Below are 12,637 nucleotides of genomic sequence, written 5' to 3'. Positions count from 1 at the left end.
TCATATTATTTTTTTTTTTTAAATGAGTTGGTAGTTCATTTATAACAAGTTTTCAGTAGTTTCTCGTGATGTATATGGAATATATTGACATACGATACAAATTGTGATGTGATATTTAATGAGCCTAATTATACTAATACTATATTAGTATCACAAATTTAGTAGGTAGGTACTGTTGGCGATTTGGTGTTTGAAAGAAAAAAGCAAAACTTATCTTTAGGTACTATGAATTATCATTTATTTATGTAGGTAATAAAGTGGAATGACACTCGTTTCACTTTGAACCAGTAACGGTAATAACTTATTGTTGTTTAAAAATTTAAACTTGCCAAGCCAATCCTAATTCACTGAACTTGATAATAATAAAGCGCGCTGTGAGGCTTACGTAGGTAGTAGGTACCTACGTACTAAACATTTTTCCCAGGGAGAAGATATAACAATTCATTCTTCTTCTCACAGGTGCAGTGGCGCCGAACCTATAACCCAAGAGGGGCGACCGCCCCCCCTTTTTTTTTTGTGGGTGAGGTCGTGGGGGTCCGTGGGTACCTCAGCAAACAACTTATGAATTATGTTCCTAATAAGCTATTAATGTATACATATGCAGCACTGAAGCAAGCGTAAACGGAGGTGGTGGTCCGTATAACTTTTTACTTGCCCCCCCTTTGAAAATATAGTTCGGCGCCACTGCACAGGTGTCATACAGCATACAGTCATGATTTATTATTATGTGTCTATGCGTATATACGATTATAGAATATAGATTATAGATTACATTTTAAATTCGTACTAAAATTAATTTTTTCCATTCATTGTTTTGAGCATGACCGTGACAATGTTGAAGGCTGTGGTCATCACCTAAAATTAAATTGGTATTAGTATGAATCAGATATAATGTAAAGTATAGAATTTTGTTTATATTAATATTCTGATATTTATATATATATAATTGTATAAAATGATTACGCTAGAAAATAGTTGTAAGTTAACGATTTTATTCGGTGTTGATTTTATCTTTAATGTATTAGCATTATTGAACTTCGTGGCTAATAACAATAACTTTTTAAATCTTAAATCCATTTTTGTCCAATCACAACAATATAATCCAAAGTTGACGGATTCTTTCTGTATTCAAACACAGAATTAATTAAAAAAAACTCCTTCTAATATATAGGTAATGCTAATAATATGTTTTACTTTATCATTTAGAACGTCAAATAAATAACAGTATAAGTATAGTTGAATTACAAAAACAAAAAATGCTGTCGAGATCTTAAGTATGTTGAAAATAGAAAATGATTCCGCTGACGAACAAATCTATCAACAGAATAAAAACAGTATTAATTAATCAATAATCATCATAGTTTATTGATATATATATAGGACACTCAAAAATATTATTGTTGTATATTTGTATACCTATAGTCTCTGGCAGTGCGTGCGAACTGCGAAGCTTTACGAAGTAGGTAGGTACCTATTTATTACGCCTAATAATTTTGTGTTTTGTCCGGCCGAGATGAACAAATAATAAAAAACAAAAATATATTTTTTTTGTCTTTATTAACTTGAAATTACTAATGTACAACCTCAAAATGTCCCCAACCTACCACGCATCTTTTTTACGAAACAATTCATAATCAAACATAATTCACACCTATATGCCACAGAATAACCAGAAGGGTCAAACGCTGAGCACTCAAAAATCTGTTAAATTTATTGGAATACCTACCAGTCTATTCATGTATATAAAATTAATATTCATTGCCTATACCGAAGTATTGAAATGATAACCTTAAAATACATGGGAAGTGGTTTATTTTTTTCCAGGAGTTTTGTTTAAGTTATTTCGTGTTATTTGTTTGATGAGTGTCGAGTAAAAATAAATTTTAATAATATATCAAAGTTATATAGTCTATAGATACCTAATAGGTACAATAATACATTAATACCTATACATTTATAGTGTGTATACCTCACAATATTAGTGCGTAATTATTACAAACAAAACCGATAAAATTGTTTTAAATTAAGTAGGTAGCGGGTAGCATTATAACGAAGCATTATATAAGTATAACAAAATAATATATAAGTAAAAATATTCACTCAATGTGGTAACGAGTTTCCACCGTCTTACTTTTTTTCCAATAAAAATTGTTTCTCCCTATAGGTATAGCCTATAGGTATTATATATAGGAGGAATTCAGCCCCCATAGCCCCCTGCCTCTTGTATCCACGTTTGCCTACAATTAAGTTGTAAGGTTGAACCAACCTATCAGTAGTTTCATTAGTTGTAACTTGTAACCTGTAAAGGGTTTAAGATTTGGGAATCGTCAGAGTTCAAGATTTCTTTTTTACTCAAGGCTTTGCGTATTATTCTCTATTGTTCGGCCCTTAAATATGGTTCCATTATATGGAGTCCTTATACTCTCACTCAGTGGCTCATTAATTTTAGAGTGAGTTCAAATAATTCTCCTTTCTTTTCTTTTGCACGAACTTTGAATATTCACCACCATATCCACAACTACCCTACATAAGTTAGGTTGGATAACCAATAGAAGAATTGTTGAAAAACTAGAGAAAAACGTATCATAACCATTCAACCTATGTACCAATCCTCTCTCGTCAGTCGTCCCTATATCATAATTAGTAATATTAATTTATAAATTTGCCATGTTGTAAGTTTGTAAGACAGAGACACATATTATGTGGGTTCAGCGTTTTATTTGAATTTATAGGCTTCAGTCCTTAGTTAGGATTTTAAGAATATAAAATAAAATAATTTTTGTATATTAAACATTACCATAACAAATGAATATGTCAATATTATTAATAAAACTGAATCTATAATTATCAAAAATATAACTATTATCCACACCACACGATAGAACGATTTCAATTTTCTGAAAAAAAAAAAAAATTAAATATTATTTAAACATTGTTTTTAAAGGTATCCAATACCGATATCTAATTAATGGTAATTTTCATATTTTAAATTTAAATATCTATTTAAAAGTTAATTTTAAAATTCAATCAATATACTATTCAAGCAGACCTAATAAAATACTTGGAAACTATTAATGTACTTAAATACTTACTAGACATTTTTATAGGTAGGTATAGAATCTAATGATCTATACCTACTACTTAATCGTAAAATATAATATGTTAGATTATAAGTTAAATTTATAATATCTAAGTTACATAACTACTAACCAGTATTAAAAAAATATATATCAATACGAATAACAATAAAATATGACTCAACGAGGTTGTTATGTAGTATAATTTTAGTCATTAGTTAGGTAGGTATTATACTTTTATTAATCAAGAGGACGTGATGATACTTAAAAATTGCGTTGTCGTATTTATGTTATTCTTATACAAACGTAAACAACACACCAAATTTGTATTCATCAGAATCTATTTTATATTTTAATTTTAATATTACAGTGAATTGACAAATTATCAGCTTTGAATGCAAGAATATTATCTGTGTTCTCTTGTCCGAGTTTTTATTATTTTAATTTTTAAAGCAACTTACCTATATGGCTATATTTACTTGCATATAATATTAAAATTTTTTAAAAATTGTTGTCATTAGCTTAAAACTATTACAATTGCATAAAAATCCACAGTCTAATTATTAGGTATACTATTATTAATAATAAAGTAATAAACTAATAAATCAATGTTATTACTTATTATCAAACATTATAGGTATATTTATATTTCTGTGCCAAACTTGTTCAATTGACAGCCACAATATGAACTAGGAAAGGATTGATGTACCTGTTCTCTATAACCATTAAAAGATAAACAAAAAGCGTATAATTAGGTCCCGGGTATATGATTCTTCATAGGTACTAAAAAAAATTTGAAATTAGAACGAATTGTACGGTAAGTATCAAATACCTAACCTTTGGCAGCGGATGACCACACCTATATATACAAAACGTGTTACAAAAATGTTATCTATTTATTACCTCAAAAAATTAGCGTTTCATGCACTTTCAAAACCATAGTTATGTATGTGTCGACGTATACATATTAATTGCAATGTAATAATTTTTTGTTGTGTCCTAATTTATAATATATTAGGTGTTATATTACACAGTTAAGCCAATAGGATACAATACTAACATGTATAATTTGTTCTGATCCATTAAAATTGATTTAAGATCTTCATATGCTTCAAAACTATTGTTATTTTTTTCTGAAAATCAAAAAAATATAATGTTAATTTTCCAGAATTTGTAAATTACCATTACGGTAGTATATAATATAATACTCCAAACCAAAACATGGTATTATTATGTTATATTTATGTCATGCACGCGCAAGTGTACAAGCAGTGTACCCAACTATTAAATGGAAAAATAATACCAACAATGTAACTTTATACAATAATTATTAACTAATTAATATACAATTTGCATTAAAATTAAAATATAATAGAAATATGTTCTTGAAAAGTGGTTTTCGAGAAGTGAAAAGGAGTATCTATCTACTAAAACACAAATTCTAAAAATATGTAGGTATTTCAATTTTTAATCGTTTCGGTACCTACACAGTTAATGTGCAATACGTGTCTTAATACTTTTTCAAACTATAGCAACGATGATTTATTTTTACTGATTTCAACTTAAATTTTCTATCTCGCATGTAAGAAAAAATTACAAACATTTAAATAAATAGATAGTATATCTGAATCTTTAGAAACAAATTGACGTTGCTATTTAAGAAAAGTAAGTGAAAACTTAACTATGATTAATAGTACAACACAATTTTTTTTAGCATTTATGATAATTATTAATAAGTAATAACATTATAATCCTAATACTAATACTGTTATAGTAGTACTAGTACATATTTATAACACAACACCAAGTCCAAGAATTTTACTTCTTTCGCGACGTACCGTTTTGAAGGGTTGTCAGTTCGCAGTCGTTTCCGATCTTTTCGAACGCTGTGGTAATTACTTCGTACTGTGCAATTATAACCCAACATAACGATATTAGGAAATTGTCAATGATCATCGAATAATTTAAAACGAATATTCCCATTGCTATTTCCATCAAATAAAATAGGTAATAATATTGATTGTAAATATTCGCGGATACCGGATACTGCATGTTGAAAATGTTATGATAACGCTGATTCGGGCCTCCGACCACCACAAAAGTGTTTAATACCAGAGGAGTGATCATCCATATGATGAATACCATGGTGCTGTAGTTTTGGTATAAGTTGGTTATCGTTATCGATCTATCGCGATATTTACAGAGTATTCCGACGTTTTTGCGGCACTGCCTGCTTGTTAAAAAATCAAAGCGCGTCAGGTCAAACAATTCCCAAATTTGATCTGCGTTAAATAGAAGAACGCTAATTTTCAATAAAGAAATTATAATAATAGAGTATATAAATATCATTAGTAATAAATCAACACTGTCGATGGTGTCTACGGTATCTGTGAAAAAGCACATTGCTGAAAATATGTTGTAAGTCGTAACGGCCACAATAAACATGACATTTGTGAGCTTGTAAGTGTCATAATTTAACAGTTTTGATCCGTTTGGGTTGAATATTTGATAAAATTGGTATCGCTTGAATAAAGCCAAGTTAATTGCTACTTCGTGATCTTGCAACCATTTCATTTTGTTATTTTTTTTTTAGATCACGCAATCTAAAAATAAAAATAATATAGGTACGTCATATGATGAACAATACAATAATCCACTATAAGTATAGGTTCGATATTATTATCGAGTATATGAATTGAAAGGAAATCGGGTAGGTGGTATCTATTTATTATTTGTACCTATATGAAAGTTTGCTAACTAGGTACGTCTTACATCCAATTCACAACATACCTAGGTAAACTCACTAAAACTATACGTTATAGTTACCTACTAACCTTACTAACCTACTAAATACAATGTAATAGAAATAACTTTGCAGAGGAGTAAATTAGTAATAAATTGTTGCCATCCTATTATGTTGACCGTTTTTGGCCTGTTATAGGTACGTACCCAATATTATTTTATGTAAGCTCATTTTTATAAGAAGCCCCAAGAAATAACACAAACTACCAAAAAATAATAGGTTTTATATAGATACTTACTAAACTACTACTTATACCAAATTAAAAGTCCTACTATGTTCTAGAGAAGGTTTAAACCTAACCTAACCGTGTTCCGACAAAGTATATCTATATAGGAAACGTATAATAGGATATTGGGATCCATAGGGAACGTAGGATTCTGTAAAAGCTAATAACTAAACTCTAAATTAATCGGGAGCCAGTTGGACTTTTATGGACCTATCCACGGGTTTGTGTAGGAAAGGTACATTTAAATATAATATACAGTACCTGTAGTAAATCGTTTATAATGACCATGGTTGTAGTGACCGGGTTTAATGACTTTAACTTTAAGGTATCGTCAAAAACTCAAAATGCCTTGTTATCATTATATTAAAGTTTTTATAATGACCATACTGCCAACACTTAAGGGTGTTGCTTGTATTATACAGATTCTATGTTGTATAACCAATAAATATTAGCAATAAGCTACAATATACCTATATACGCATTTGATAATAATAATACCTATGTAATAATAAAATAGGTATAGGTACTTATAGTAATATTTTAACATAATAACAAATAAGTTGATTGATTAAAATAAATAATGCTAAAACAAATTTTTTTGAATTTAATTGAAAAAAATCGAAATTTGGCAGTCATTCCAGTTTTTAATATTTTTGACAATAAACTTTTCCCTTCCAACAATTTTTACTGAACAACATATTAGCTAATGAGGTATGACTAGGAGACGCAAACAAAATCAATATACCTAATATTTATATATTTTAATATATTAGATATTTAGATATAAAAGTGTTATGATACGAGAAACTTTACAGTCATCACTCATCGTAAAACCTAATGCAATATTATCAAAAATGTCATGAAATTACTGTTTTGTAAACATGTAAATCATTGCGAACAGTAAAGTTGTATGATGATAATTAATTTTTATCTGAAACCAATTCGTACATTTTATTTTTACCCTTGAATCTATTCCAGAGTTTCCCAATGTTTCCATTATGAACTGTTAAATACCTACCTGATTATCGGTCATCAGATTATCGGAGTCAGCTAGTGTAAGTATATAACCTTTTTAATTAATGATATAAATTAGAAGCACTTCGTATGATATTTCGGGATGCAACTATAGTATGCACCGGTATTGTATTAATGTATTATTCACGGCTTATGACAAGGAATATTTGGAGATAATATGGTCAAATATTAAAAAATCAGTGAAAAATTATATGGTTATTTATAATGATATAAGATGCAAAATAAACTTTGAAAAATCGAAACGAAAACTTACAATCAACTTTTATGTAAAAAACATGTTATGTTTATATTAACAAATATGTTAGGTACAAACAAAAATATCAGATTTATTTAATGCATAGCCTGATAGCCACATAGGTAATAAATAATAATATTATATAATGAAAATACACTTTACTTTTTGATAATATAAATAATTTAAATTTAAATTTTGTAAAATAAAATGCTTTGTAATAATTTCTTTTAAAAAACATTGTTTGACTAATGGCTTTTATGACAGTTTCATGATGCATAAAATTTCGCACAAACAAATACATATTTCAATTATTTATTAGAACATTTAGTCTCCACACCACCCTCTTTTTGATAAACAATAGATAGGTACCTACAATTGAGTATTGAGTATGTGTCAATAAATATTTTATAATTTGCTATACAGATGTAATAATTTAATATAAAATAAACGTCTTATACGTACCTTCTTTATAAAGTTATGTTTGACGATAAAACTTGCTTATCAAAGTATACAAGACTTACAATTGGGAAATGTCTTATTCGATGGCCGGTGTGGTACCTACTAAAATGAAAATATTTTACTCAACATTAAGTTCATAGCACCTTTTTACATGTATATAATTATTAATTTCGCTAATAATCACCTAAACTTTTTGTACACTTTAAATTTACGATATTGAATAATTTCTTAAATTAATGGTTAAAAATTAAAATATTAATTACCGTTTGTGGTATACGAAGTCTTACATAGAAACTCTATAAAACAAATTACCTATATATACGAAATAGTTAGAAACAACAAAAACGTAATAATTATCGTATAAAATATGCAAAATTATTTCGGTATTTTTTTGTGAATAATGGTAATTTCTTCAAGGTCAATATTGAGTTATAATACACTATATAGTCATAATAATTATAATAATATGCAAGGAACGAACCAATAAACAGAAGAAAATGTATATATCTATGACCTATGACCTAATTAGTTAGTATGTTTAGCCTAATGACGAAGAGTAAAATATATTGTATTCTATATGAATTGTTTAAATTAGGTACATAAATGCAATAAAGATGTGAATATGTATCTATATTATATTACACAATACACATACAAATAAATTAAAATAATTTAATAAAATTAATACATTCATAGTAATATTATTAATTAATAAATACTCATTGATACTTTCTTGGATTTTTTTATTGCTAAGTACTATTTTTTTCGGCGATATCCTCAATAGTTATATTACCTAATCAACGCGGCACTGAAGTCTCAACAGATTTATGTTGTGAACTTAACCAAACTATTTTATCACCAAACCCACATGGAGTACGGACATTAAACCATACTAATATTGAATATACACATTTTTAAATAGTGCATAATATATGATGATACTATGTGTACATGTACTATACTATTATTTCTAAGTCCTGTTAATAAAGTGGATTAGATTCTTACATACTGTATAATTTTTTATAAATTAAATTTATTTTTTGTTCTTTTAAATTAATTTGCCTGCGGGCGCTAATGTCCCGCTTCCAAATTTTATTTTAATTAATATAATTCTAGTTAATTTATAATTTTTTTATTTTTACCAGATATTTAAGGGGACCTCTGATAAATACAGTTCGAATAAACTAATTATTGTAAATATTGTTGGGGCTTAAAAATCTGGAGATTATATTATTATAGTCTGCAGTATCTATTTTCTATACCTATATTTATCTATTTTTTTTTGCTTTTTGAAATGAATTTGTCTGCGGGCGTCTTTGTTACCCTGCCCATTTTTTTTTCATTAAATTAAATTTTGTTGATATTTTTATATAGATTTTTTAAACATTGACAACCTTATGCCTTTTGAATTTTTCTTAAATTGGATTTCTGTTTCTTAAAATGCGTTGGCCTATGGGTGCCCATGTCCCTCTACATATTTTTTTTATTTATTTAACTCTAGTTGATTATAATTTGTATTAACTGTTGAAACACTGACCACCGGGTGGCTTCTGATTGTACCTATCTACAATTTCACGGATTTAATTGGATCTAAGAAATGTGGACCTGTTATGACCTTTTTTGAATTGTGTGCAACCACTTTCTGTCACAAACAGAGTATAATTGCAATGAGCTAAAATATAGTTCTAAACAAAATTGGTCATTTCGGTTGTGTACTTATTTTGCCTATAGAATACGCCGGACAACACATTTTGTTTATGTGAAAAATTTAATATACAATCAATAATATTACATTATTATCTACTAGCTGCATTACCTGAGGTTTCTCGGTGAATAATAACGATGACTAATTTTTTAGCTCTCAGATTTAAATTAATTATCTAAATATCTGTTTTTTAGTATTAACTGCTATCTCAAACCAATAATCTCTGATGATCTTTTTATTACCTTTGCATTTAATTGTATTTAGTCCTAATTTAGATTGTAATTGAAAATTTACTACACTCTCCAGCTTGAAAAACAGTATAATTTTGTTTGCTTCATAAAATTAATTTATCTATGACAGCCTGTGCACCTTAGTACATTAAATTTTTAGCATCGTTAAAAAATGTCAATAATTTGTATATATATTAATACATTGAAGCAATGGAGATACATGATTTCTGATCATATTTTTTCGTTTATTTTAATGTACACAATAATATTTGGTTTGTACAAATTAACATGCAGTCACTAGCTCCTATTTAAATTATTCTTTTTGCTTCTTAAAATGATTTTGCCTGCAGGCCCCAATGTTCACCTTTCATTTTTTTTTATAAATTTAAGTAGTTAATTTTTTAAAGTTTGACCTTAAAGCTTTTTTAGGGAAATCTCTCAATATTTAATTTTTTTTTTATTATTAATTAACCTGTGGCAACTTAGGCCATTGGGTGATTTTTTTAACTGTGTGGAAGGGTACTGTAGGTTTAAAAACGTTTACACAGGTTGGCAGATTTTTTAGTGGGTATCTTCCATTCCCGGTTAGGAGATGGTGGCACTTCTCTCCGGACACCGTGACTTGCCCGAAGAAAAATGCAGCCCGCGGCCGAGGTTTTGAACCAGCGTCGATGCGCGTCGTAACCGACGACTTAGTCCGCTCGACCACTCCGTTCCCGTATATAATTTAGATTTTAATATCATAGAATGAGTTAACTACATTTTAAACAAATCTGTTATTGTTTTGAAATCCATAAGAATAATATGCGATGATTCTCATTACAATTATTATCAATAGTTTTTTCTGAAATATATGTAGTAAAGTAAGGTGGGGTAAGTGTGAACGCTTTTTTTTCAATTATTATGGTCATTAAATAGTGACTGTATGATTTATCTATTTAATGTTTATCATATACAACATAAACACTTACAGACAACCTAAATGTATACTCAAAAAGCCTGATAAATTAATATTTAACTGTTTGGCGCTCATTTTAAAATATAATTTTGAAAATCACACTTTCCCCATTATTTGGGGTAACTGTAAATCAGCTCACAAAAATATATTAAAACTACAGTAGAAGCCGCTTATTAGAAACACGGATTATTAATACAATCGCGTTATTGAAACAAAATTTACCAGGACGGATCGCCTGTATATTAGGACATTTAAATCGCTTATTAGAAACAATCGGTTAATTGACACATTTCACTTTGGTCCCAAAGTGTTTCTAATAAGCGGCTTCTACTGTATATTGGGGCAAGTGCGATAATCTACAACTTTTAATAATTTATTTGATACAAAAATGAACGAAATTGAACCATTAGTTTTAGAGTTTGACCGAGTCCAAAACTGTAACGGAATTTTACATGCGAGTGATATCAGACCACGGTCTTAGAAGATAAGGTCGGACAACTTCCCACCCTCCCGCCTATTACAATATTTCCGCTTAATGAGGCAAAAACATTTCCCAAAGTTGCCGCAAAAGCGCTGCCAGTTATACTGATTTTGAGGTTAGGAAATTAAGGAACCGCTGTTTACTGAACGGTACCACAAACCTATATATGTATATTATATTATGAATTATAATATATTTTGTATATTGAATCCTATAAGACCGTGGTTAGTGGTTACTGAATTTGAACTACTAACTAGAAATATATGCCATAACCTCAAAATCATTCTGTAGGGCAGCGCTCAATTGTATAGCGGCCAAATTTTGAAATGGATTTGCCTCACTAAGCGGAATGTTGATAATGTATAGTTGTCCGACCTTATCTTCTAAGACCGTGTATCAGACCATTTTATGCGATATTTGATAACTCGTTATTAAACAGTGCTACAAACATAAAAATTTTAACATCTGCATCGAGACAATATTACGCATCCATTTAATGTCGTCTGGTACAAAGTTATAAATGCTATCATCTTCAAATATTCAGCAGACACACTTTCCCCGGAATCACACTTACCCCACTTTACCTTACCTATGTAAATTTTTATAGCAAGTTATGAGTATTTTAAAATTATAATTTACAATTTTAAAATACTCATAACTTGCTTTAAAATTGAAATATTAAATTATAATATTTATTATATAGTATTAATGTAGAAATATAATTTGCGAATAAGTAAATTATTACTCAGTCTAACGAAGCTAAAATGTGCTGAGGTGACAGTGTGACACTATAATAATTGTGTATATAACACCGCTACATGCGTAGGCCCGAGACAATTCCACCGTCGTCGTCGTGGAATTCCTTCCTTATAAATATATTCGGATATTCCAACTATTAATTAGTAATTATAGGAACCAATTTATCATTGTGACAATAATTTATTTCTTAGTACCTACATAATATAATATTTTCCTATAAATATAGGCATGTTTTTGTGGCTAATCGAAAACCACCGAGCAATAGCTCATTGTGCTGCATTTAAAATCAGGCAAGTGCAAATGCCCACTTTTCCACCCCACAAATGACGCAACTGCTCAGTGCCCACACGAAAATAAAACATTTCCTATGGGCTATACCTACATTACAATCAAGTGTATTGATACGGTGTCGTCACTCTGGACCCCTATACGTATACACTCTTGATTGAAAATATTACCACAGTTCTATAGTCACCAGAGCGCGCTTCCTGTCCTATGAAGGCCAGTTTTTTCATACTGTTAAATGTAAAATGTCTTAAAAATTAAGAATTAAAATGCTATTTTTTTTTTAAAATTGAAATTAGTATTTACAAAAACATTGAATAATAAAAAGTTTTTTTTTAATCAAGTTGGCATAATAAATTGGAGCATGTAATTATACATTACATT

General features: G+C 28.8%; 1 protein-coding gene across 1 annotated transcript; it reads right to left on the bottom strand.

The window, feature by feature from the left end:
• LOC107882641 lies at nt 1–8,219 on the bottom strand. Its single transcript, XM_029490352.1, has 7 exons — nt 7,839–8,219; nt 4,916–5,680; nt 4,138–4,210; nt 2,798–2,897; nt 1,195–1,314; nt 964–1,122; nt 1–855 (listed from the first exon to the last, which is right to left on the bottom strand). The coding sequence occupies exons 2-7, from the start codon at nt 5,649–5,651 to the stop codon at nt 793–795; spliced, it is 1,251 nt and encodes a 416-aa protein (XP_029346212.1). The 5' UTR covers nt 5,652–5,680; nt 7,839–8,219; the 3' UTR covers nt 1–792.
• Nucleotides 8,220–12,637: the final 4,418 nt, after the last annotated feature.

The sequence above is a fragment of the Acyrthosiphon pisum genome, chromosome A2 (genome assembly GCF_005508785.2).
Source record: "Acyrthosiphon pisum isolate AL4f chromosome A2, pea_aphid_22Mar2018_4r6ur, whole genome shotgun sequence".
Classification (NCBI taxonomy): domain Eukaryota; kingdom Metazoa; phylum Arthropoda; class Insecta; order Hemiptera; family Aphididae; genus Acyrthosiphon; species Acyrthosiphon pisum.
Note: the sequence above shows the minus strand (reverse complement) of the source record. Positions and strands in the feature narration are given on the sequence as shown.

What these genes read in the sequence shown, in the direction of transcription:
- LOC107882641 (XM_029490352.1), bottom strand. Translation starts at nt 5,651, where the DNA reads ATGAAATGGTTGCAAGATCACGAAGTAGCAATTAACTTGGCTTTATTC. An exon ending in GATCAGAACAAATTATACAT is followed by an intron (nt 2,898 to 4,137) that starts GTTAGTATTGTA and finishes TTTTTTTTTCAG; the next exon opens with AAAATTGAAATCGTTCTATC. An exon ending in ACTTACAACTATTTTCTAGC is followed by an intron (nt 856 to 963) that starts GTAATCATTTTA and finishes ATTTAATTTTAG; the next exon opens with GTGATGACCACAGCCTTCAA.